The sequence below is a fragment of the Balaenoptera musculus genome, chromosome 16, assembly GCF_009873245.2.
Source record: "Balaenoptera musculus isolate JJ_BM4_2016_0621 chromosome 16, mBalMus1.pri.v3, whole genome shotgun sequence".
NCBI lineage: Eukaryota > Metazoa > Chordata > Mammalia > Artiodactyla > Balaenopteridae > Balaenoptera > Balaenoptera musculus.
This window is the reverse complement of record NC_045800.1, coordinates 74,589,766-74,617,024: the sequence shown is the minus strand read 5'-3', so window position 1 is coordinate 74,617,024 and position 27,259 is coordinate 74,589,766. Positions and strand designations below refer to the sequence as shown.

General features: G+C 38.3%; 1 protein-coding gene across 6 annotated transcripts in view; it reads left to right on the top strand.

Annotated features, from left to right (window-relative positions):
• Positions 1-27,259, top strand: part of BICC1 (BicC family RNA binding protein 1) — a 305,439-nt gene that overhangs the window by 252,777 nt on the left and 25,403 nt on the right. For all 6 annotated transcript variants that reach the window (XM_036828114.1, XM_036828113.1, XM_036828115.1 and 3 more), the window contains 11 exons: positions 3,986-4,065; positions 5,820-5,978; positions 7,252-7,305; positions 7,751-7,945; positions 8,174-8,425; positions 10,510-10,641; positions 13,041-13,227; positions 15,069-15,230; positions 15,831-16,027; positions 16,166-16,298; positions 16,837-16,993. In XM_036828114.1, coding sequence (XP_036684009.1) covers positions 3,986-4,065; positions 5,820-5,978; positions 7,252-7,305; positions 7,751-7,945; positions 8,174-8,425; positions 10,510-10,641; positions 13,041-13,227; positions 15,069-15,230; positions 15,831-16,027; positions 16,166-16,298; positions 16,837-16,993 — 1,708 coding nt within the window. The remainder of the gene's footprint in view (positions 1-3,985; positions 4,066-5,819; positions 5,979-7,251; positions 7,306-7,750; positions 7,946-8,173; positions 8,426-10,509; positions 10,642-13,040; positions 13,228-15,068; positions 15,231-15,830; positions 16,028-16,165; positions 16,299-16,836; positions 16,994-27,259) is intronic.

The following is a 27,259-nucleotide window of genomic DNA, read 5'->3' as shown; positions in this document are numbered from 1 at the left end:
CAAAGACAATAAAATATTCACTAATGCTTCCAGGAATGGGAATGTTTCCAAGGATAGAAAACCAGAAGAGGAGAAACCAGAGTTTGAAGAGATAATCTTTTAAAACCATAATTTAAGCTCGTATAAACATCCCAACTCTTTGAAATATTTATCTTTCTGAAAATACGGTTTTTAGCATGTTCTTATGAAAACATTTGTTGCTTTACCACGTCCTTATGAATTTCCATATGGAGTCATAAAAAAACCTCTTTGCGCCCAAAGGTTTAGCTCTTTTGCAGGGTACACATATAAAATACCCATATCATACCCATGTCCGTACAGCTTCATATTACTTATTGAAGGTTGGATCACTGTCTGGTCTTCATAGGATGACACCAGAGAGATAAGAGCAGATTGATGGGACAGGAATCTAAAAACCCAAAATCTGGATGAATATCTGACAGTTCTCTGTATTTTTATAGAGGTACTGAAATCAGAATATTTGAAATTAAAACTATTGGGAATATTTTGGGAAGTGCAGGACATAACGGTCACCTTGGTTGTGAGGTTTAGACTCTTTCCACAGATTTGGATCTCCTCTCTCTGTATTTTGCCATCTCCAAAAATAGGGACACCATCAATCTATTCCACAACAGTTTACTGAGTATCTACTACTTATTTTGAACTGTGGAAGTTACAAAACCAGTTAAGACAATTCCTGTATTCAGAGAGCTTGAGGGTTGATTCAACAGCAATCAATATTATTTTTAGAGCAATGTCTTAAAACTTTCATGCCCAAATCAGAGTTGTCCTTCAAAGCAATTAGTTTTGTGGAGGAGGAGACTGCATACTTAGTTCCTGTTTCTCCACCATCTTCCAACAGTTCTTTTCCTGGTTTTTATGTTTGTTAATATAGTTCATACTTTGATTTTTCATCTCTCCATCAAGTATTTCCAGAATGGGTCTGAATGAAACCTTAGTCCCTTGTGTTGCTACATGGACAAGCTTGAAGGGTAAACTGTAGCACTTACTGAAAGCGGAGAATAGTATTTCAGGATTTGAGATGAGCGCATTAAGTTCAACCTGGAAGAGCCCACTCACATCCTGTAGATACCTTTTAAGCAAGAGCAAAGAGGGAATGAAAACTCCAATATTACAGGCTACTTCAGCAATCTAAACCGGAATTTTGTCATCTTTTGCTCTGTACTTATGAGACTTGATTATTTAAAGCACCATTTTCCAAGTGAGTGCTGATTTGGGTCCTGGAGACAGTTTGATGCTGTTGGTGGCTAGCTACTGTGTCTCTCTTTTGTGTCCATTGATAGTTTATATTTTTGGCCACTAGATGGTGCTGTTTCACTTTGAAATAAAATGTATACATATATATTTTAATTGAGTCTTTTGCTTTTTATTTTGTTTATTGTTCCTTTGATGCAGAGATGGTGGAAAATCAAATTCCTTCTTAAATTGGATCTGAGGTTTCCTGTCCCTCTACAGATGCATAGGAATTTTAATGTGATTATCCAGCCTGTAAAGTAATAGGTTTTCAGATTATCTTACCACTCAATACATAGTGTTAATTTATTTTGTGAGAAAATACATTCTTTTCTTATAGAAGCATTTTATGTTATATACACTTGGCTGATACATAAGAGATTCCAATTACATGTTTTATGTGGCTTGATCTGCTGTGTCCTATTCTTGATTTAGGAATCACTTGGGAAAACAACAAAATGCTGATTGCCGGGTCCTGGAGACCCAGGAACCTACATTTTAGTAAGTGCTACAAGCGAGTCTGATGAGCAGACATGTGGGTCTGGATTAGAGCAGCACCGAGCTCTAATCCCCCACTGCAGCAGTGAGCATTTCTAGTAGACATTAATGTCAGAGCCTACAGTAATTCAAACCAAAGTTCAAGAGAGTTGAGACCAAACTTTTGAATGTAGACAGCTCTTTATGTAAATATTGCCTCTAGGAGCCATAATGGATATAATAAGAATTATTAAAGAGAATGTTTGGTTACTTAAGTTTGCTAAAGTTGGCGAGAGTCTTGCACAGAAAAGGCGGTCCCTGTTGGGACGCCTGAAGGAGCAAGCGGACACCACATCACGCAGCGGTAGCGCGAGGCTCTCCCAGCTTGCGGTGGTTGGACAGCCGTTTTGCCCTACGTTTATTTAGCCCCTCGCCTTGTAGTACCTGATACTTAAATACTTTAGAAAGTTTTAACCAGCATTAAGGTCTTTGATCTTCACAACATCCCTTTGACAGGGCGACTGTCAGAGGAGGGATTAAAGAACAGACTAAGGAAAAGCGCCTGAGCCAGAAGCAGCCCCCAGGAGACACAGTCTGGGGAGAGGGCGGGGGCCGGACCCCGATCAGGCCCTGCTGCTGGGAGGCCTCCCCGGGGGGCCAGACGTTCCCGAGCTCTGAGGCTCCACGCGCACTCTTGTTGACTAGGATTGCCCCATCCTACCCTAAGAACGGGGGGCTTTAGAAGATGGTTTCCTCCCTCTTCCCATCCTTCATTCCTTTCTCTGTCTCTCTCCCTCCCTCTCTCTTTCAATCACACCGTATGAGTCATGGCCTTGATGACTGTGAGGTGGAGATGGGTAGGTTAAATCACAATATGAGGATGTACGTGTAGTTCGATAAAATCTACCCCAGGTCAGTTTACTTTCTTATCCTAGTTTGTCCTGGTTTAGAAGGACTCAGGCAGAACTGCTTGCTAATTGTGAAAGTTGCTCAGCAAACACTGGCTGACAACGTCGTTGACCTGAGTCTATGAAGTGTGCTCAGCAGAGAAGGCAGCATGTTGTAAGCAGTCAGTAAGCTTGGTGTTATTAACGATGGTGGTGATGATGATTGATGATGCATTCTCTGTTATTCAGCTTTATCACTAAAGCTAATCGCATAGAACGTTCAGCTTACCCCCCAGGATGGTCTTGGTCTCTGTCAGGCTGACCCGTGGGGTAATAAAACACTCAGATTGTTGGGGAGACTTGAAAACCTGATTCAAGAGAGAACCCAAGAGGCGCGTCCCCACACAGGCGTTGGCTCTGATGTCTCCTACTCCTGGAAGATAAGAGCTTGGCCAGCTGCCTCCCGCCCTTTAAGCCTTCCTTTCTCAGTGCGACCTGACGCCCCTGCCCCGTCCACAGCTGGTCTTCTCCATCCTTCGTCTTGTTCTCCTTTTTGTCATAATATTTACCTTCTAATATACTAGGTCATTTATTTATTTGATTGATTTTTGCCTCCCTGCACAGTGGACAAGGGTCTTTTTTTGTCACTCACATATCCCCCAGTCCCTGGAATAGTGCCTGGTACATAGTAGAGGTTCAGAAAATATTTGCTGAATGAATGAATGCTTTCCTGTGCAACATTCCCTGGCACTAATAAGCAATAGACATAGCAGATATTTAGTCAGGTAGTACTAATTCTGAATAAATATTAAATATTCCTGAATGAAAATTAAGTTTTTTTTTTCTATTAACCTTGACTGGTAAGAATATCTTCTAAATTATCACATGGTTTAAAGTATGAATCCAGAGTTGGAAGACACTGGATTACAATAAACAAGCCCTGAATGGTTTTTTGGGGCAAGTTACTAAACTGCTCTGTGCCTTAGTTTCCTCTGTAAACAACCTCACAAAACTGGGGTGTAGATTAAATGAGTCCATGCATTTCAAGCCTTAGAACAGGACCTGGAATGTAGCAAGAGATGAATTAATAAACTGAATTTATAGACTCTTTACTTGTTTAAAAAATAATTATATGATATTTTGCAATTAAATTTAAATAGGTTAGCCAGTGTTCAGAAGGGAAAAAAGCATCGATAAATGCACAATTTGGGTATTTTCCATATTCCTGTTTTTATTACAGTGACAACACACCTGGAATGAATCAAATATTAAATTTATTATGTAATCTCTTTTCTTATAGTGTAACAACAGTTTTGAAACAGAGCCTGGGAGTTTCATAAGAGCCCTTTGTTTTTGATTTCTTATAGATCCCCATATTAAGGTTTCTGGAAAGAAAGAAGATGTTAAGGAAGCCAAGGAAATGATCATGTCTGTCTTAGACACAAAAGTAAGTGAATGTTAAGGACACTCAGATGTCAGAACCTTGTCTCTGCAAGGGCTACTTCATGCTGTTGTGAAAGAACCATTTGGAGAAGAAAAACCAGGAGAAAGTAATGGTGGGTTTTGAAATAAGCACGTGTGATTCTACAGTGGATTAAAGTTCTGTTTAAAATTTGAATAGGTTCTCTCATGCTGGGTAATTGAATAATATTCTCTCCCCCCCCCATATATATATATTAAAAAATATTGACCTGGATTAGTATAGGGCAAGTAATAAAGATTGCAAGAATTAGCATATTTGCCTTTATGATGTCAGTAGAAAACCAGAATAATCTTCTGTATAGCTCTGTGTGTGTGATGGCATGAAATTTGACAATTTCTCTTGTACATTCTGTCTCTCTACAAGTATATGTAGAGAGAGACAATAGAGAAATTAAAATATGTAAAAATGTATACTCGTTTGTGAGAATTTATTTTAATAAACACGTCAAAATCACTTACTATATGCCAGGCACTTAGCTACACCCTTTACAAATATTAATTGGTTTAACCCTCATAACTATCAGCACAGAGATATTAGGGAATTTGCACAGGATTCAGTAGCTGAAAAGTGGGGAGGTGGGATTCAAATCCAGGCCGTCTGGCTCTTAACCACTATGTTTTGCCACCTGGTATTTCACTGAAATGGTTTCTGATCTCTTCCTCTTTATTTCCTTTCCCGTTCCTTTTTGTTGCTGTTTTTTTAATTTTTAAGAAATATTCACCTGATAATTATTAAATATTTTAGGATATCCAAAAAAGGCTATCTTTTTTTCTCTTTTTAGAGGTTTAACTAAAAGAAGAGCTAAGTTTAAAAACCAAAGTATTTAATGGATATAAGTTTAAAATTTAAGAATTCAGAAAATGTAAACCTATTGATATTTTTAACATCTTGTTGTATTTGACTTTTTAATTTTACTTTGTAGGGACTGAAGAATTTCAGTATCAATTTTATAAATGAGAAAACATTTCATGTCAGTCTTTATAATTTTACAGCACTACATTTTCCCAAATTAAATACATGGATTCCAGTCTGACTGTAATTATTCATTATGTTTTAGAATTTTATATTTTGCTTTAATGTAACTAACAAATCTTACACTCCATATTGATTTACTTAAGCCATTTTACTGCTAAAGATGTATACTTTGTGGTATCTTCCTCACTCTTATTTCTACTGGCAAGAATAATTTATCTACTTTGTAAAATTTGACATACAGTGATAGAGAAGTTGTGAAAATGTTTGTAAATATTTTTTTATTCTGTTTTGAATTTTATTGTTAGTTCCTGTTTTCTATCATTGTTCAACGTTTCTACTAACATACATATATTCACTCTTGTAATTGTTTTCATCTGTTTTTAGTTATTTGAATTCTGTTTCATGAATAATATCTATTAAAGGAAAAACAAGTAATTTTTTTGTAATTATACCTAATTTTACTTAAATACTACTGTCCCAAAAATTATCTTGGTAAAAAGTATATCTTTCTATTTTTTCTGACAAATTTGTCTTTAAATGAAAATTTCTTTTTTATTAGCCAAGGAGAAATAGATAGAAATTGAAAAATTTATAGATTAAGATGATCTTATTAAGAAATCTATAAGATTTTCCACTGGGTCACTTTTTGTTAATCCTGTTCCTTTGGGGGAAAAGTGTTTTGTAAGAGTTGTTCCTTCCTTTTTTCATGCATCAAGAAATAATAATACATTATTTCCACGTAGAGCAATCGGGTCACCTTGAAGATGGATGTTTCACATACAGAACATTCTCATGTAATCGGCAAAGGTGGCAACAATATTAAGAAGGTGATGGAAGAAACAGGATGCCACATCCACTTTCCAGATTCCAACAGGAATAATCAAGCAGAAAAAAGCAACCAGGTGCTTTGTCTTTTCACATGAACTTTCATGGGACAAATTAAAGCTTGAATTTTCTGTATGCATAACTTTTCTGGGAGATGAGAGCAAAAGCGTAATCATGAAGTTGGCAGTTAGTATGGATTGTACGTCCCTCTCCAAGGAGACTGCAGGTGCTCTTCTTTCTTGAGGAGATGAGTTGTAGATGGGCCATAAATCCTTGATCTCTAAACAGTTTGTAGAAGAGAGGGAAGGATATCATGGCAACATAAAACGAAGTCCCTATGAAAGGCTCGGAAGTTAGGAAAGGACCTGAAAGCTTGCCTACTCCAAGCACCTATCGATAGCTGGGATTCTGTCTGCAGCATCGCACAAGTGGTCCTCCAGGCTACACCGGATCACCTTCTGAGAGGCAGTGTATGAGTGTCTGACTTCCTCACATTGACTGAATTATGGCTCTGTTTTATACACATTTTTTTCTAGTTCTTGGGTTTGGAAACAAATGGAACTCACCTGTCTACATGAAAACGCTGTCAGTGCTTGAAGAACAGATGGTGTTCTTTGTGTTATTTGGAAGTTTTCTCTCCTCTAATCACAATATAGAAACTATGTTGGCCACAAAGATGAATACAATACGGTTTCTTCTCTGTGGGGACTAATGGTGACAGTGGGACACATACATAAAGAACCAGATAGGAAGCCATGGTAAAAAGCAAGAGCAGTAATCGAAATATTTGACAGCTGATACGGCATGAGCGTGGCCCATGAGAGAGCACTGTCCTGGAGCCCCACCCACGTGCCCTAACGCCAAGAGTAATTCTTTAGTTGATGGATCGTAGGAAAGCACAGGAGATCCCAGGAGAGGGCTGTTGGAGCAGCAGTTTTTTGCCAACTAGCATGAAAGTAGTTCATTACTTTGAGAACTTAGTGCGGCACTATCATTGCACATTGATATCCATCTCATATTCAGGGAGTTTTTATAAAAAGGGAGAAAGTGCAATGAACACGAGAAATTGTGAAGAGGGCAGGATGGGCTCACGGGGGCTGGGAGGTTTTAGGTAAGTCCAGGAGGTGACGTTGATCAGTTGACACACATCACCAGAGCTTGTTAAAATCCAGATTCTGATTAAGTAGCTCTGGGTTGGTGCCTGAGGTCCCTCATCTTTAACAAACTCCCAGCTAGGCGATGCTGTTTTATCCTGGACGACACTTTGCGTAGTGAGGGTGTAGATAACCGGGAAAGCAGATGTGGGTTCAAGTACAATAACTCTAACTCTGTGTTTTCGTATTTTTGCAGGTATCTATAGCAGGACAACCGGCAGGAGTAGAATCGGCCCGAGTTAGAATTCGGGTAACTATTTATTACCTTCAGTTCTGTAAATCAATGTCAGCGATGTCTGCATTATAAGGCAATAAAAATACCATAATTTATCAATTTATAACCAAGTCATATGTTCAACATGTAGGAAATAGTGGCAGAAATATTGTATGAATGTATTGGAGGTGTTTCTTAGAGACGTTCTGTATTTTATCTGGCTCGATTTCTCTGATGATTTTGAAATGATCAAAAAGGCGCCTGAGGAAAAATGCCACAGGCAGCTTAAGTTACAAACTCTCAGGTTTCACAAAAGGCTCCTTTCATTTAAAAAACTTTATATCGTCTACCCAAGCTTGTGGCTGTAATAAAAGCATTATGTTTTAAAATTCCATCTTCAGAAAAGAATGAATGAACTACACACATCTCTAAATGTACAATGACTTAACTATCTGCCCTGGGTTCTGTAATTTCATTTTAGGAGCTGCTTCCTTTGGTGCTGATGTTTGAGCTGCCAATTGCTGGAATTCTTCAACCAGTGCCCGACCCTAATTCCCCCTCTATTCAGCACATATCACAAACGTACAACATTTCAGTGTCATTTAAACAGCGGTCCCGAATGTACGGTGCTACTGTGATAGTACGAGGGTCTCAGAATAACACAAGTGCTGTGAAGGTAAGTGGTTCAGGTAATTCCGAACATTGTAGGTGTACACATCATGCAAGTTTTATTTTTAAAGGATTTTAAAACTAATTTGTTTTCCAGAATTTGTTCTCATAGTACGTTCTGGGTTCTTAGAATGTGTTGAGTTTTTCCATAGCTGGCAGAAGTGCAGTAGAATCTTTCCCTTCAACGTGGACGGTTACTGTACAGGCCTACTTCCTTCCCACCCTTTCCTCCCAGGAAGGAACTGCCATGCTATTGGAGCATCTCGCCGGGAGCTTGGCATCCGCTATCCCCGTGAGCACGCAACTAGATATCGCAGCTCAGCATCATCTCTTTATGATGGGTCGAAATGGAAGCAACATCAAACATATTATGCAGAGAACGGGTGCTCAGATCCACTTTCCCGATCCCAGTAATCCACAAAAGAAATCCACCGTCTACCTCCAGGGCACCATTGAGTCTGTCTGTCTTGCAAGGCAATATCTCATGGTAGGTTTACTGAAGTTAATGGTACGATTTTTTTTTTTTTTTTTTTTTACCTCTTTGGGTACAGTGTTTGTTGCTGCCCATAATGTACCAATGTGGTATTTATGGAAGCACTTTGAAATCCTGGTCAAATAAGCAACTTACTTGGTAAAAGGAAATAAAAGAATAAGGTACATGGTGCCTCACAGACTTAATTTCATTAGATAGGTGAGTAATTTCCTTTTAGTATTTTTTTTAACTTACACTAAGCAACAGAAGAGGTGACATTGAAATAACTGGCCGTATTTTGTGGAAGGTGGTTATTTTTATTTGACGTGTAGTATTAGTTTGCGTTTGCCAAAAAAGTCTTCTGTTTAAACAGAAAAGTTAAAAATTAACACATTGAAAATTTTACCCTCAAAGATGTAAATTTTGGTAGCATGAAACATTTGAACATTTCATAAATCTCTGATACAATTTTTAAAATGCTGTTTAAGCCATGAATTTGAGTGTCACGCATTGAAGAAAAATAACAGTTATATAATTTACTACTGCTTCCAGTTTATAATTTTCAATATTTCTATCCTTCCTATATTCATTTAAAAACCCAGTGTGTAGGTTGATGTGTAGTAACAAAACGGACTGACATACTGTGGACTCACAAGTATTCTTATTAAAAACACCATCATATTCTCCTGTTAGGGCTAGACCTTTAGTGACATTTCAATCCATAAGCTTCAGGTGTGACATTTGCTATTATTAACTTGCAGAATCTGTTCATGAGAAACTTTCAGAAGATCCAGATTTGTACTGTTGATTCCATTCCTCTGACAGAGGAGAACTTGTTATAATCATTAAGGATTATGATATATAATTTTAAGAAATTAATTTTTCATTTTCTTAAAAGCCAGGCTTACTTAGGCTACTTATAATATATGGCTACTTAGAGAGCATATTTGTATTCAAAGATTATTATGATTACTCTTCATATTTTCTTTTTTGTGCTTTTCAAGTTCTTTAGATATTATTTTGAGTTAGTAAACTTTTCAAGCGATCAGCACAGTTATGAATTCATATTCATACTTTGATCACACCTGCCAAAAATACAGGTGTGCAGTGAGACATATTATTATTATTAAACAATACTGAAAGACGTGAAGGAGAGATAAATTAAATGGCTTTAACTTACATTTTAAATACCATCACCATTTTTTTTATAGCAGTGTCCTTACAAACATCACTTATCCAGATGAGAAACGGAACATGGTGATTTCATTTTAATGCTAGTATGTTTGATGGTACCTTCTTCTGATACTTATGTACAAATCCATCAATCTGTACCTCGTAAAAATGTATGGGATCTGGTTCCTATACTAAGTAGATTAGGGGCCAGGAAGACAGCATCAGAGAAAAAAAGTGCTAAACTCTGCCATGCTAAAGAGTGAGATAGTGAAAAGAAGGGGTGATAGTAGCATTTTACTCCAGGAAGGAGGTAAGGTTTGAGCTGTGTCAGAAGAGACGTAGGAATTGGGTTGGCAAAGAAGCCTTTTGATGAGTTAAGAGACCAATGTCAGAACCTGTTTAAAAGATAGTCAAGAGGCTGGTCTAGCCTGGAGGAAGGGGCAGACGTGTACACATAAACCTGTGATTGCACCAGCAAAGCCGAGCTGAAATGTGGAGATTTTTAAAGGCTGATACATGTTTAGAGTTCATTCAGGAGACAATAAAAAGCCTCCGCTGTAGGTCTTTGAGCCAGGGCACAAGATTAGTATCCTTGATGTGGTTGAGAATGTAGTTTCTGGCGTCACTAACAAAACTGAAGTCAGAGAATGGGGGAATTTTCCAAGGTGGAGAGTAGATAAAGAGTTCAGGGCCAAAACCAAACATAAGACACATGTTTTTGTCATCCAAAAAATAGTTTCTACCCCTCAACATTATTTACACACCAGCCTTCTAAGCTGTGTGAAGGTATATAATTTAGCTTTAATACTTTGGTTTTTACTCTTCAAATCTATAAAAGATTGTATTATCTGTAGGCATGTTAAATTATTGGATGTTTAAATGAGTAACTTTTTACCTCTCACCCTTTCCACTGTGACATTTCCTAGGGTTGTCTTCCTCTTGTGCTAATGTTTGATATGAAGGAAGAAATGGAAGTTGATCCACAGTTCATTGCTCAGCTGATGGAGCAGCTCGACGTCTTCGTCAGTATTAAACCGAAGCCAAAACAGCCGAGCAAGGTTGGTTCAGAGTCTGGGCCCGAAGAGAGCCATGTATCACCTCACGTTCCGTCTAGTGTTGTTTTCGTATAAATGTGTATTTGCATATACATGGAACTAAATATTCTGTATAATATACATCGTTATGTATTATATTTAGTTATTTTATATAAATGTAAATTTGTAACAGCATTCGTTATTGATCTTTTTTTTTAATATATGTATTGGTTTTTGGAGTCCATTTGTGACCATTATTTTAATTACCTATATGGGAAGGAAAGAGGAAACATTTTCTTATCAATTTGCAATCTGGTAACTTTAAACGTTACTAACTTGCTGGAGAGTTGGTAAGGCTAAACGTTGTGTTATGTGCCTATGTGTATGTGTACATATCCAAGGCAATTAAAAAAATACTTAGTTTACTTACTAATTGTGAGCCACTGTGCTAGCCCTGGAGATGTAAAGAATAGGCGCCATTGTCTGTCATATATACTTTAAATAATGAAGTATCCCCAGTTCAGCCTTCTTGGAACTTCTCCTTTAAGATGCTGCAAAGTTTAATGCGATAATTCTGGTGTTCTTAAGTGCTAGTGAGAGTGTGAGGAAAGAGGAGTGTTCCTACATTAAAGCATGTAAGTTGACACAGACACTTTGAAAAGCAACTTGTGATCATCTGCTCACACTGATAACACGGATACCCTACCCTCAGCGATGCTACTTCTACTTATACATGCCGAAGAAACCTTTGAATCAGAAGCCAAAGGACAAGAATGGTGTTGAATACGAAAAGCAAGTTGTGGGCTTCCCTGGGGGCACAGGGGTTAAGAATCCGCCGCCAATGCAGGGGACACGGGTTCGAGCCCTGGTCCGGGAAGATCCCACATGCCGTGGAGCAACTAAGCCCGTGCACCACAACTATTGAGCCTGCGTTCTAGAGCCCACGAGCCACAACTACTGAAGCCCACGCACCTAGAGCCCATGCTCCACAACAAGAGAAGCCACCGCAATGAGAAGCCCGCGCACCACAACGAAGAGTAGCCCCTGCTCGCTGCAACTAGAGAAAGCCCCTGCGCAGCAACAAAGACCCAACGCAGCCAAAAATTAAAAAAAAAAAAAAAAAAATTAGCAAGTTGCATAATAACATGTACTAAATGATAACATTTATGTATATTTTAAATTATAGTAGGTAAAACACCAAACAGTTGTGCCTTCCATTTTTAAAATTTCTAAACTGAATTTTATCATATATGCATTTATGCATGTGATATATGTATAACATGTATTACTATATACAATTTTGTCCCTATGTAAATAATGTGGTATTTAGTGTCCAACATAAGAAAAAGAATCATGCCTTCTTCAAAAGAAAACTTTAAAGGAAAAGATAGGATTGATTCTAAAAGAACTTGATATATTGAGCTTAAAGTTAGAGAATAGAACATTAATTTTATGTATTGTGAAGCTTTGTACTTTACTAATTTGAGTTGACTAGAGTCACTGTACGTACCAGAACGAAAAGATACAGTCAGAAAAGACTTTGCATGTAAAGATGGACAGGCACAGGAAGGTTTCTGGAGTTCAGCAAGAAGTGAGCAGAGGTCAGGGGAAAAGAGATTTTAAGTGAGAACTCTGAAACCTTGCGGCATCCCAGGGCCGTTGAATTATGCCTCACAGGCCCCGAGGCTGACTGCTGCTTTAACTGCTGTCTCAGCCACATGTTTTCTGTATTGTCCACTGGAGGCTTTCCCCCTTGGGTTCACATTTCCAATTTTCTAGATGAGTCCATTGAAGAAAAAAAGAAGATGTATGGTTTGGAAATTTATTTTACTATAAGCTTTGCCACAGATATGTCATCAATGAGGAAGAGTGGTACCTCAAGGTCCATTAGTTAACTAGTAGACTGTAAATGTCAAATGTAAGTGACTATTATTATGCAGTCTGTATATGGTGACATGTTTGATTTGTTTTGTAAAGATGAGGTAAAGGGGGGAAAGCTTTAATGTAAAGACAAGAGGATATAAACGAGAATGGGCTGTAGAGACAGAAGGACCCGAGTTCCAATCCTCTAGCTGCTCCTCCACAGCTGGGCTGTGACCTTGGGTAAGGCTCCTGTCCTCACTGAACATGAACAATAATTCCACCCCATGAGGTTTTGCAGGAATTAGAATATATGTGCAGCTTCCATCACAGTGCCTGGGACACAGGACACACCCAGTAAATGGTAACTAACATTTTATGGTTTTACCAAAAGGAGTAAACTTAGGAAATACGTGGTTAGAATTTGCAGTTGATTTTAAAGCATCATTCATCCATTCCCTGAGTGGAATTCTTATTACCATATTCATTTCTCACCCCCCTCCCCAATTCATTGTCGACTACTTGCATGTCACTTTTTTCTTTCCCATTATGTGTTTTCATAGTCTGTGATTGTGAAAAGTGTTGAGCGAAATGCGTTAAATATGTATGAAGCAAGGAAATGTCTCCTCGGACTTGAAAGCAGTGGGGTTACCATAGCAACCAGTCCATCCCCAGCATCGTGCCCTGCCGGCCTGGCATGTCCCAGCCTGGATATCTTAGCTTCCGCAGGCCTCGGACTCACTGGACTAGGTATAAAATTTATTATTATAGCCCTTCTCAGCCACTGGGGGATTGCTTATCCAGTTTCCTTTCTTTCTACTGTTTGGGGCTACATTTTAAAGGCTGTTTTTTTCCTCTTCAGGCCCTACGATCAGGTGAAAAGCAACAAAACTCGAATCAATCCATTTTGATTTTTTTGTTAGACTCTATGGATTTCTGTTTCCCACATTCTTTTTATTTTGGCATAAATAATCAAGGTCTGGCTGTTGTATTTTCAGTGGCTGTGTTTGTTCTTCTAAATTAAGAATGCCATTGAGAGTGAAGTGAGCCGGCTGACTGTAATTGATGTGTTTGCTCTCTCTTGCATTTGCAATATTACCATTAGTCCCTAGAGATAAAGATTATCCAGTTTGCTTTTCAAAAAGTAATTGCAGACCTGCATGAGGGGTGGGGAGGGGGGGAGGTGAAAGGAAGCAGAACCCTCAGTCCCAGTGGTTAGGCCTGCCTTGCCCAAACACAAAGGAGATCTGGCCTGCGGCCACCACGGGAAACAAACCGACCTGCATTTATGTCTCAGGTGAAGAAGAGAAAGATGAAAGAACAACATCATCATGGTGCTTTAGTTCTTTAAGAAAGCAGGGTGAGCCACTTAGTAGGCATGGTGTGATATGTATTGCCTCATTTACGGATTCCCATCTTGTAGGATGAAGTTCATTGCTATATTACAGTTATTCTAGGTTCATTACTTTTTTGCACATTTTTCAGTAGCTATTATATAAAAAGCTAATGCAATAACCCTCGCAGATCATTCTACCAAGTTCAGTGTTGAGACAGAAAAAGATACTCTCAGCAGTCTTTAAAATTTTTAATAGCTATTCTTGCTTTTTAAAAATGTAATATGGTTATAATATGATTAAGATTCCAAGTATCCCTGCCCAGACACCATTACAAGTAAAGACAGATTTTCCCCCTTGGCCCCTAATCTCCCAAAGTTGTCCCTTCCACTGGAGATTCTGAACAGAGTTGTAATAACACAGCAATGCATGTGAGTCAGGAAATGCCAATCAGGCAACTTAGCAGGAACTGAGTTCTTCCTGTACTAGAGAGAAAAAAAGTGAGCAAAGATCAGAGTGATTTAATTTTAAAATGTTTTCATGGCTATCTGTAGCCTCTAATACTTAATGCTTTAAGTATTCCTGGGAACTTATTTATACAAACTCACATTTCACTTTAGAACATATTTGAAATGCCTGGAGGGAAATTTCATTACTAAATCAAACATTAAATCCTTAAAACAAGCAAAAAGCCGAAAAACAATTCTTTTTTCTGAGAAAAGTCTTCATACGCATTGAGATGGACCCAAAGATGTCATGTATGGACAGTCATACGTGGTATGAAAACTGTTCCAGATGGGCCAGCCTCTGCAAATGGACCAAAGGGAGATATTCTGTTGCAGGAAAACGTCCCCCAAGTCACTGCTAATTGTAAGTGGTTTAAAAAGAGTTTGTTTGGAAGCAGATGACAAGTGAATTATGCAGAGAAATACAAAATGGGTCTCCACGTGAGCACAATTTTGTTCATCCTGGCTAGCTGAAGTGATTATGAAGCAAGTGACTGGTGTCCGGGCCCCTGACTGCTGTCCTGGTCTGGGCACATCTGTCTTCCATTTCTGTTTGTGGGCAAGTGGGGTCCTGTGTTGGAGTTGTATCATGCAATATTTCATGTGAATATTTGAAAGAAGGTAATCTGTCACTCTTATATTTGGAACATATCAGATTATATGAATGTGCATTCCAAATGGCAATATTGAGGCCATCTGTATTTCTGAATCTTGAGTTTATGTGTATTGACTTTACATTCATTCATTACAGGTCTTTTGGGACCCACTGCCTTATCTCTCAATACTTCGACAACCCCGAACTCACTTTTGAATGCTCTCAATAGCTCAGTCAGTCCTTTGCAAAGTCCGAGTTCTGGTACCCCTAGCCCCACATTGTGGGCACCTCCACTCGCTAGTACTTCAAGTGCCACAGGTCAGTATTATTTAAGTACAATCAAAGGTGTGTATTCTTAGGAATTAATCAGTTTTTTAGTAAAATTTACTAGTGGTTCTGTTTCCGTAGGGAAGAACTATGGTTCAAAGAATACTGCAGCCAAACAAATTCTCCAGAGTGTAAATCAACTAAAATGAAGCATAATAGAGCAGGGAGATTTTCATAAAAGTAATATGTAATCTTCAAACGTGACAAGCAGATCAGGAAAAAGAGCATGGTGTGCAGGGAGCAGTGGCAAAAGCACGCGAGGGTCACTGACCTGGTAATTAGGAAATGCACGTTCTAGTTTGACAAGTTTGCTTGGTAGTCATACGCACATGCTAAATCTAGCTAGTTTCCTCATTTGTACAGTGAAGAGCTTGGACTAAATACTCTCTAAAATGTTGTTCCATTTTAATACATCTTCTATGTTTTTATAGTAATGTGTTAAACCTGTTAACAGAGAGGTATCAAAATTGAATTCTCAGTTTGCAGCAACAAAAATGACTTTTTTTGTTGTTACTGAAAATAATAAAATAATGCTTCTTGATTCTGAGTTTATTCCTGTCTAATGTCTGTCTTCATGAAATGCTGTTGTAGGTTTTTCTGCTATACCACACCTTATGATTCCATCTACTGCCCAAGCCACATTAACCAATATTTTGTTGTCTGGAGTGCCCACCTATGGGCACACAGCTCCATCTCCCCCTCCTGGCTTGACTCCTGTTGATGTCCATATCAACAGTATGCAGACAGAAAGCAAAAAAATCTCTGCTTCATTAAATGGACACACACAGGTAATGCCCTTCAGCAAGAATCATGTGATCTATGCTGTTTGTAAGAGATAAGCCACTGGTAACGCGTTTAAGCTTTCACCTGAGGTGAATTTTAGAATTGTGACCATATCTCTGTGTTGTTTTCTATTATTATTTCAGTCTCCGAATATAAAATATGGTGCAATATCCACTTCATCACTTGGAGAAAAAGTGCTGAGTGCGAATCATGGTGACCCATCGAGACAAACAACTGCATCTGAGCAGGCATCTACCAAATCAAACCCTGCAGAAGGTATCTTTCCTTCTGAACTTCAGCCTGCTCCGTTGATTGGATAAAGGGGATTGTAGAAAGTCTGTGGAGTGATTTTGAGTGGGTTTTTCTAACTGGTTATGATTCACCCTGCCTCAAGACTGCAGAAAGACAGTATCTTGAATGAAATTCCAAAGAACATGGTGAAAGAGCACTTTGCCATAGAAAGAATCACGTTCCCATTACATTGGACCTTCCTAAATTAAAGTGACTGTAATTGTGCAGCAGGAAAGCATTAACTTAGTGTGTGTGTGTGTGTGTGTGTGTGTGTAATTTTTTCCCAAGTAGAGTATTTCTTTTTATAACACCTTCATCCTTAACAATCTTTAAAAAAACATGAGGGTCTTCAAATTTCATCTTGAGTTTTTGAGGTAGCCTGAATTTAAGGCATCTTCTCTGTAGCTGAAAGCTGTTATGCTTTTGTCTCCATAGAATTGGATTCTGATTTGTTTCCATTGCAGGTGATTGTTGATAGTAAGGTGATGTCTGGATTTTTGCTTTTTTCTCTCCTCTTCTGCAGGTTGTAATGATGCTTTTGTTGAAGTAGGCATGCCCCGAAGTCCTTCCCATTCTGGAAATGCTGGTGACTTGAAACAGATGATGGGTCCCTCCAAAGTTTCCTGTGCCAAGAGGCAGACAGTAGAACTATTGCAAGGCACGAAAAACTCACACTTACAGTATGTATTTAAATTTTAAAATCCCTTGATCCTTTGAAAGAAAGTGTATAACAGGCTGGATTTGTGTTAAACTCAATAGTTAGTGCTCTTTGGTTCAAGTGCATTTGACATTATCCGTGGGTTTTTTCATTTCTCTTTATGATTACCTTCTCTTTTTACTTTTAAAAATTTTATTAAGAATAGTATCTGATAACTTTCACCCTTGTTATAAAACAAAATTCAACTAAGTAAATTTAAAGATCAAATTGACTTTATTCAACAGTTCATGAATTGGCAGTATCCCATTTAGCAAATGGAAAGGAGCTCCAAAGAGCTACAGAAAGAAGAGGTTTTTAAAGGCAGAAAGGGTGCAGGACAAGGAAGTCATAAAGAAAGGATTATTTCAGGCAAGGTCACCTTCCTTTGGGAGAAGGCAGGGGTCTATCAGGTGGGTTACCTCACAAGTGTTGGCTAGGAAATTCCAGACAGGACTGGTTAAGATTTCATTCCTAGGAGAGGCTGAAACTGTAGTTAGGTTAGGTATCAGGTCTTGGTTTGCTGATATGGGGCTTAGTACAAGTGACTCCATTTTGGGCCTGTTGTCCCTTTTTTTCACAATTCTTTCCTTTTGATCAGACTTTCAGCCCAAGTGAGAGATGTGATCAAAATTTAAGGCACTAGCCCCACTCTCAGCTACCTCTCTGTAGTTTAGTTCTTATAGCTTTTACTGATCCTCTGTGTGGTGTTCACAGGTCGTGATTCTTTTTTTTGCTGTTGAATCTCTGTGGTATTCACAGGTCATGACTTCAGGCTCACAATTGTTTTAGTCAGTCATTTTCTTCATTTCTTTTCTGGCATTCCAGTTATAGGGAGGTCATTTGCTCAGTGGTTAGTGGCTGCAAAAATACATTTAAAGCTTTTGAGAGAATACAATGCACCAGGGAGACTACTATGACTGTTATAAGTAGAATAATTTCCAATGTTTGGAGGGCAGTTCGGAGCCATAGTCCCCCAGACCCAAACCAATCAAAATCAAATAAGTCAAAGAAAGACCCTGCTGAAGGAGTCATTTTTTTTAAGCCAAGTGGCTTGCTCAGTGATCTTAGTTAACCGAGTTTCCACTTGCCCAGAATGTTAATCCAGGTTCAGCATGTAGTGGTGGCCACAGCACAGACACTCCCTTGTTCAGCTAAAAGATAATCAAAGGCTATTCTATTATCAAGAACAACTTTGGCCAGAGAATCTAAGGAATTTTGTTGGGCAGCTACTGTCTTGGTAGATTTTGCAGTATTTTCAAGAGTTAAGGAGAGATTCCTGATTATAGCTTCATTTACATTTACTCTTAACCCTGGGAGTAGGGCCCTGCTACGGAAGGTGAATCCTGAGCCATGAAAGCCTCCTGGACTTTTCTAACTCTGCAGTATAAATTCAGGGGAGTTGTCCAATGAAGTGTCTCAGTTTGTTTGTAAATAGTTAGGGGCACAGTTAGATAACTCAAGAGGCATTGCCCTGCGACGCGCCAGCCACCTAGGCATCCATACGCCCGAGGAGAATGATCACCACCACAGACAAAGATAAATACTGCTGGGGCACAGACCACTTCCACTAAAGTGGTGCTGTTCATGGATTCATTTGCAGGGATTGTTGCATTTGCCCATTCAAGCCCTGAGTCATTTAAGTTTTCAGTGCATTTGGGAAGTAAATCTCCTAACCTGAAATAAAAAGTTCTGAATTACAGAGGTTACCTCCCTTAGCAATGGCCTGAGAGATTCAGATGACTGCATTATCTTTCTGGATCAATGCCAGACAGAGTAAAGGAAAGAAAAAGAGAAGAAAAAGGTTTCATATTTAGTTAAAGTATGAAGTCTTGATCTGGGCTCTCAGGAGGAAGCAGTCTACCTCAGTGTCAGCTACTTCTCCAACTAGTCAGTTTGATTTTGAGGTCTCCAGCTGGTGTACAGGACCAGATGTCAGGTGGAGGCTTCTTCAGCTGTGAGATGTGTACCTAAGTCTCTCAAGTTTGGCTGCCATCTAAGTAGTGAAGAGGATCTGATATAGTCCCTTCCAAGGAGACTCAAGGACCATCTTTGTTCTTAGTGATTCCAAATCAGAAGGGTGGGAGAAAATTGGAAACATAAGTTTGGAGAATTGTGGCTAGTTATTTGAAGGGAACTAGAAGAATTCAGGATCCAGTCCAGTTTGCAGGAATATAACAAAACCTCAAAGAAAATTAATAGCACTAGAATCTAATATCTACAAAAGTACAAACATTTTTCTCTCTACAGTTACTTCCATTTTTTAAAAACAAAAGATAATTGCAGTTAAACTAATTTGTTTGCTTTAAAATTGGCCTGATGATTTACATAAGTGCAGCAAGAATAGTGATTATGTTGTATGAGTTCTTTTTAAAACTGCTTTGCAGGAACTTTTCATAAGGAATCTCAGATTGAACTCTTAAAAGCCTCTGAGGCCAGAAAGCCAAGCCAAGAACTCGCCATCAGATTTTACCTGCAATACCTATAGTTTGGGTGAATTCCTCTCTTCATAAGGTCCCAAAAGTAACCTGAGGTTCCTGGGCCTGCCAGGAAATGACCTTCCTTACTCACTGGGTAAGGCTGCCAGGAACCCTGTAAGCAGAGTACCAGGCCAGTTTTTTTCAAGGGCCTTTATTGGCTTTATTAAGTTAACCTTAGTTCCTTAAAGCTGTCAGATCATATCTGAGTCTGTGTACATCTCTCTCAAATGTGACATTTCAGTCAGAGCTTTGGTAATATAGCCAATGTTTCCAATGTATTCTGTTACAAGGAGAACAGATTCTTATTGACCTTTGCAAATAACTAACTGTATTGCTGTACAAAGAATACAGAAGAGTTTCCAAATTCTGGAGGGATCAGCTAGGGAGAAAAGTAAATGTTTCGTCTTTGTTTACAAAGGTATACTTTACCAAATTGCTGTAAGTCATCGATAACTTAGGAAAAAAGGTTTCCTTAAATCTGGAAAAACAAAACATTAAGGAACTAGCAGTTTTTCAAACAAAAAAAAATCATTAAAAAATTATAATCCTCCTCCTCCTCAGTTCATTTAGTCCCATGTACAGTAATTGATATTTGTTCTGCTTGAATCCAGTTTAGTTTTATGACCTTTATGTTATCAGAAACATGCACTTGTTAAAATCCTTTCCATGAATCTCCTTGAAGATGAAGCAGTTCTGTAAGAACACTTCTGCAGAAGCATCTAAGACAATAAGTCTCTGTAAATGACAAAGACTTAAAAATACCCATTGTTCAAGATCTGATGAGATTTCATTTGATAAAGAAATGTAGTTATTTCTGTGATATACACCAGTTTACGTTAATATTAATTATGACTGATAATATTATACCTGGACATATCACATCTCTAGGAATTTCACACAGCTCTGGAACACTTATATACCTATACAAATACAAAATAGAGAGGGCTTAGTATTACTTTTATTTGACAATACTTCCTATGTAATTTAACACATCAAAGAAGCCTAATTAGTTTAAGATCTCTCCTTTTATAAGGAGAGGGAACAAATCTTTTGAGATGTGTCCCAGGAGCCCTCTGGAAAATCTCAGAGTTAGTTTGAGGTCAGAAAGATTTCATTTGGGATTTGATTTGGGGGAAGTTTGTCAAAAATATCAAAAGGTTTAAAAACACTTGGTCAGATAGGATCATAGGTCACTGTGAAACAACATTTAGTTATCCATTTAACCAAAGTGACAATTGAAGACTACACAGGCAAATATAGAAAGTTAAATCGTTGTTACAGGAAATTATTTTGGTAAAGCACAAAATACTTGCTTTCTAGGCAGATTACTTAAAGGTAAAGAACAACCTTTTACAATCTCTTATTAAGAGCAGATCAGTAATTCAAAATCACTTGTTCTTTCAACAGAGAGAAAATCAATTCTGATTTTGCACTGATGTACTTTTGATATTAAAACTCATTTTTTTCCCACTTAAATAAATTCATTCTAATTTTAGCCTGCTTGACCACACATAAAATTCCTTTCCCAAGATTCCTTTCCCACAAACCTTCTACAGTTTGGTCTTATGTTTTCTTCTTTCCCATTCTGAAGTAACCAGTCTCACTTCAGGACAAAATTAGTTTCTTTTTCATCAACAAAAATTCCTCTCCATTCCTCATACCTTCTTTTACTGAAAACACACATCCTACTTTCCTTGCATATGGAAATGTTTCCTTATTATTTCTGGTAACTTTAATTATATATATACACATATATATATACACATATATATACTATAAACATATTTATATAATATATATTTAATTTTTAACCCTAAACAACCTTTTTAGTGAAAAGAAGTAAACAATTGTGTGGCTTGACAAATTAATATTTTTTATAATGTCTAGAAACATATGCTTTTCCATAGTAAATTTCTCAGTGTGGCACAAAACACGTTTATTAATGTATCCAAATATCTTTAGTTTCTCTGTAAAAAAATAAAAAGGCCAAAAGTGGTAAACCTGTGTTCAGTAATTAATGTTTTAGTATTTTATCTTATTTGGAAATGATCTGGATATTCAATGACTATCCATCATTTACTTTAACTTAGCAAAACTTTAAGGTTTTAGGTTACCAAAAAGATTTTAGAGAAACTATTTTAAAGTTTACTGAAAAACTTTTATCCCATTTACATCTGTAGTAATCGCCTTTTTTCTGTGGGGGATATGTTCCAAGACTCGCAGTGGATGCCTGAAACCATGGATAGTCCTGAATTTCTATGTATACTATGGTTTTTCCTATACATATATACCTATGATAAAATGTAATTAGAGATTAACAACAATAACTAATGAACAATTATAACAATATAATAAAAGTTATGTGAATGTGGTATCTCTCTCTCACTTTCTCTCTCTCTCTCAATATCTTATTGTACTGTACTCACCCTTCCTCTTCTTGTGATGATGTGAGATGATTAAAATGCCTATGTGATGAACTGAAGTGAGCTGAGTGATGTAGGCATTGTGATGTAGTGGTAGGCTACTATTGACCTTCTGATGATATATCAGAAGGAGGATCTGATCCTGGATCGTTGAGCTATGATGATGTTGATGGTTGGGGAATTCCACGATGGGGTGGAGTGGGGTGGCAAGAAATTTCATCACACTACTCAGAACAGCAAACAATTTAAAACTTATGACTTATTTATTTCTGGCATTTTTCATTTAATATTTTCAGACTGAGGTTGACTGTGGGTAACTGAAACCATGGAAAGTGAAACCACAGATAAAGGGGGACTACTGGATTCAATTTACTTAATTTATATAAGCACTTAATCTTTTAAAGCCACTTAAATAGAGCTCTTTTACAAATTAATTTTGGCAATACCATCCGGAGGTGGAAAATTCAATACATCTGCAAAACATACATAGACACACATAAATTGACAGTCATAAACAGAGACCTTTTGGGTTCCATTTTTAAATTACTGCTGTGAATCAGGTACAATAATACAAAATTTCACTAGTTATAAAAAAAAAAAGTGGGATTTAAGTTGTTTTCTGGTAGATGGAATAAGTTAAGTTTACCTGCTCAGATGGCTGAAGCTTTTTACTCTATTTGTGGGGAAGACACTTAAAAATTCTTTGTCCACCTAAGTTTCAAATGACCTTTTCCCTTTTGTTCATCTTCTGATAAGAATTACCTCCCTGAAGTTTGTAGAACATTTACATCTCCAAGGTACAGGGAAAGAATGCAAGTTCCTCCAAGGACTTTGGCTTCTTCCTATAAGGCCAGAATTTCTACAATAATTACAAGCTTTCTGAATAGGGGAGGTTTTAGGATTGGTAAAAGGAATAGGTGGACTTTGAACTGCCTCTACAGCTAGTTTCTAGTTTTGCAAAGATTTGTAAGATAAAGACAGTTGCTCTCAACTCCTCAAAGAATTGGGTTGCAGCCTAAATGACATAGTTTGAGCCACCCATCCAACTACATCATCCTTAATTTGCTTTTTTTTTTTTTTTTTTCTTAAATATCAGGGAGAAGATTTCTAACTAAGGTGGGAATCACAAGATTTCTGTGTTCTGGATTTAGAGCTGTTTGCCTTTGGAATGTTTTAGTAAATCCTTTCACAGAGGCTTTAGAGGGTTTTTCTTCCCCTCTGAGTGCATAGTTTAATTTTAGTTTAAGGGAGGAGACGTAAAAAAAATTCCCATCAGCCTCTGAATATCAGCTTCCAATTTTTGACCAACTGTTGACTGCAGAGCTACTTAAAAAAATCTTTTAACTATTTTGTCAGTTTTCAGTGTGGACAAGCAGTAAATATTTCTGGCAGTATTGAACAACCCCTTAGACTTAAGAGGTATTCCAGAAGAGGGTGCAAAAAATATTTTCCTCTCTTTATTGGGTACTACAGACAGAGACCCAGGAGAGCTGACTCTGGTAAGAATTTTCTCCCTTCGCGGGCTTCTGCCAGTTTTCCCAGGATCTCACCTACAGGCTCCAAGTGAGGTTTAAAATAGAGGGTGTAGCTCTAGTATCTACCAGAATTTGGCAAGGTTTTTCATGAATTTTAATTTAGTTTCCCTTAGCTGTTTAAGGGAATAATGTAGCAGTTTATAAGAAAATCCCTCAGAATCTCATCGATTCTGGGAGAGGCTCATTCAGGGGCCCTCCTTTGAGGGTAGATATGAGGGTGTCTATTGATGCTGAAAACTCAGCCTCTGTGCACCAGTGCTGAAGTGAATCTTCGAGACAGAATTTGGAGTGAAGTAGAAGAGAACAGCTTTATTGCTTTGCCAGGCAAAGGGGGCCACAGCGGGCTTGTGCCCTGAAAAACTGTGTGTCCTAACCTGGGAGGATTTGGTGAGGACTTTTATAGCAGTGGTTCAAGGGTGGGGTTGCTGATAAGGAGCAGGGTGTGTGCAGGGCCTGCACTCCTTTAATCTGGCCTCAGGTGGTCTCCTGGTGAGCTTCTCTGGTTCTCAAGGCTGTCAAACCGTGAGCCTCTCTCTGGAATGAGGATTGCTTCATCAGGTAGTTCGTCTTCCAGTTGTTGGGGTCTTTAGTTCCGTAGAAGAGCTCAAAGATGTTGTTATGTGTATCCCTTGACACAGAATCAGCACTCTGCCCCAAGGCTGCACTATTGTTTCTTGACTGGTCCTCCCTTGTTTCTGTATCCCCTCCCTTCCCTAATTAGCAACTGTTCGAATCTGCCCTTTGGAACTCAGGGAAGGTCATAGGGGCTGGAGTCTATTCCCTACAAACAAGAAACAGGGGACACAGAAAGGCTTCCAGGCCCAGGAGCCCCACAGGGTCCCGATGGTTTCACTGCATGACCACTAACATGTCAGACATTTGTTTGTGATCTTCTAGTCTCTTCAGTGTGGAAAGGCAATTTAGACAGGATTACTGGAGTGAGTACTCATATAAAAGAGGATAGGGAGTTCCCTGGTGGTTAGGACTCTGTGCTCTCACTGCTGAGGGCCCGGGGTTTGATCCCTGGTTGGGGAACTAAAATCCCATATGTGCAGCACGGCCAAAAAAAAAAAAAAAAAGAGGATAGAGGGGAGCGCAGTAGTAGTTATGTCAGTCTTATTGTCTCTTGTTTTAGGTGCCTCTTGTGTCTTTAATTTTTCATTAGCCTTTTTGCAATGAATCTTTCATTGAAGCTATTTTGGAATTTTGAAGCCTTTTGGAGTCTTCTGCATGCCAATTAAAATATGTATCCCATTTTTTGGGGGGGGGGAGTGGGGAGCCCTTGCTTTTAAGTGCACTTCTTAAATGATCTTATATAATTGGAACATTCCTCATAATGGCCATTCTAATTGTAGATCATCTTTAGTAACACTTTGCCATGTTTATAGATATTTATAGCTTCCAGGACCATAGTTCTTAGATGTAAAATAAGCAAGTGTACCAGAAGGTAGCATGCTTAACTCTTTGAATTTTAAGGATCCCATTTCTTTCAGCTAAGCCTTTTTGGGTTTTGGGGAGCCAGATCAATATCTAAGAAGGATGTGCTGTGGGCTTGGGGATTGTGTGGTGTTTTACAGTGAATCTTGTTGCACGGAAATCTTCTTGAGGTTGGTGGATGACCTAGTGTCAAGCTAACCTGTTCCATGACCAGCTTATTTGAACACGGGAGTCCTTGAGTTAGGTGGAGGGTACTTTATCAGCTTTTAAGTGCTTCACCCATGTCCACGAATTTTTGTGGCTTTTTGGCTTCTGAGATTCCTATTAGTGGTAGCTTTTATCTACAGAAAACAAGATAAACACACACATGCACCTTAACAAATTGGCAGTAACCAAAGGATTTTGCTGTGTCCCAGCCAGTTAAAGGTCTCGTGTATACCACCAACAATTCCTGCCATGGGACCTTGGCCTGGGGAAAGAATTGAACCAGCTGACCTCAACAAATGGAGACTGAGGACTAGGGGCTCCACATACATGGAGAACTAATAGTTCCCACATGGATCTTGGGACAGAATCAAGGCCTGGGGGTTTCCACCAATTAATTGACTATTGTGGTCTGAAATAAAGGCGAGGGGCTTGAGCTCCCGGCAGAATCATCTGCCGGATCTAGCTGACCTGCCTTGTATTGGAAAGCCAATTAGATTGGGAGCTCAGTGCAAAGACAGCAGAGCTCAGAACTGAGAGGAAGTTACCTACAGTCCTCAGAAGCAGTGAGAGCGACAGAGAACTCAAAAGGGTTTGCAGGTGCCACACCTGTGTTTCTCATTCCCAAAGTTATTGGAAGTCTCCTTCAGTCCTATTACTGCTATCAAATCTGTTAAAAAAAAAATTCAACTGAGTAAGTTTAAAGATCAAATTTACTTTATTCAACAATTCATGAATCGGCAGAATCCCATCTAGCAAATAGAAAGGAGCTCCAAAATGCTGTAGAAAAGAAAACATTTTAAAAGGAGAAAAAAGGAGGGACAAGGAAGTCATAAAGAAAATAAAGGATTATTTCAGGCAAGGTTACCTTCCTTTGGGAGAAGGCAGCCATCTGTCTGGTGGATTACCTCACTAGTGTTGGCCAGGAAATTCCAGACAGGACTGGTTAAGATTACATTCCTAGGAGAGGCTGAAACTGCAGTTAGGTATCAAGTCTTGGTTTGTTGATGTGGGGTTTAGCACAAGTGACTCCATTTTAGGCCTGTTGTCTCCTTTTTAGTACCCCTAAATCTTCTCTGTCATCTCTCCCCTTCCTTAAGCTGGTTGGGTTTATTTCTGGATTCTCTAAACCATCTCTTTTGCTCTGAAACTTTAGCATTCTCTCTGCTCTTCAGTAGTCAGCAGGGCAATTTTAACTCTCCGATTTTTGCTGTAAGAAATTTTCTTAGTGTGAATTCTCCTTCCTTTGGCTTTGAATTTCCAACTTAAACTATGGCTCCCTTGTTCCAAGGTAGTGAATTGTTCACTTTGGTAATAAATACTTGGCAGTATCATGATTTTACTTATTACAAATCACAGTATAAATGCATATGTTACATTAAATATAATTCTCCCTTACCATAGCACCATTAGGGATAACAAATGTGTTATCCTTACTTCTTCCATTTATTTTATTTTTCTCAAATAGGCAGTCTATTCACATTTTAAAAACGCAAAACAGTGGAATGCTTCTACATCGAAAGGTTTTGTTCCCATCCACTTCATCTACCCAGTTTCCTCTACTGTCTTTTATATCGTTACAGAATAGAGTGCGTTTAGGCAAATATAACATATATATATATTTTTAACTAAAAAATTGTTTTTACTGAAGTATAGTTGATTTCCAGTGTTGTGTTAATATATATTATTTCCTCTTTTTCTCATCAAAATCTGTTTTGCTTTTATAAAAAGCAAAATCTGTTTTACCTTTATGAACTCTTTGATTAACTACCATTGTTCCCATTTTGTCCAAATCTGCTTTGCTTGTGTTTTTCTTAACATGATACTAATACACTAAATTAACATTATTTATTACAGGTTAGAGAAATGATTTTGTTTTCCCTCTGTGTTGATGCATTTGAAGTATATACCTGTTCCTTTCATCATTAAATGTGTTCATTGAGTGTGTAAGTGTGAACTGATTATCTCTCATCTGAATTAAGCTGCAACCTCCAGAATGGTCTCCCTGCCTTCAATCTCTTATCAGCTCTATCAATCCTTTATTTTGTTCCAGTAATTTTTGTCACACTCTGACTTTAAAACCACCAGTGACTGCACACTTCCTTTCCTTTGCTTATGCTGTTCCCTCTGAGTTGCTGTTACACAATGGCGAACCTGCAGATGCCCTTTAAAT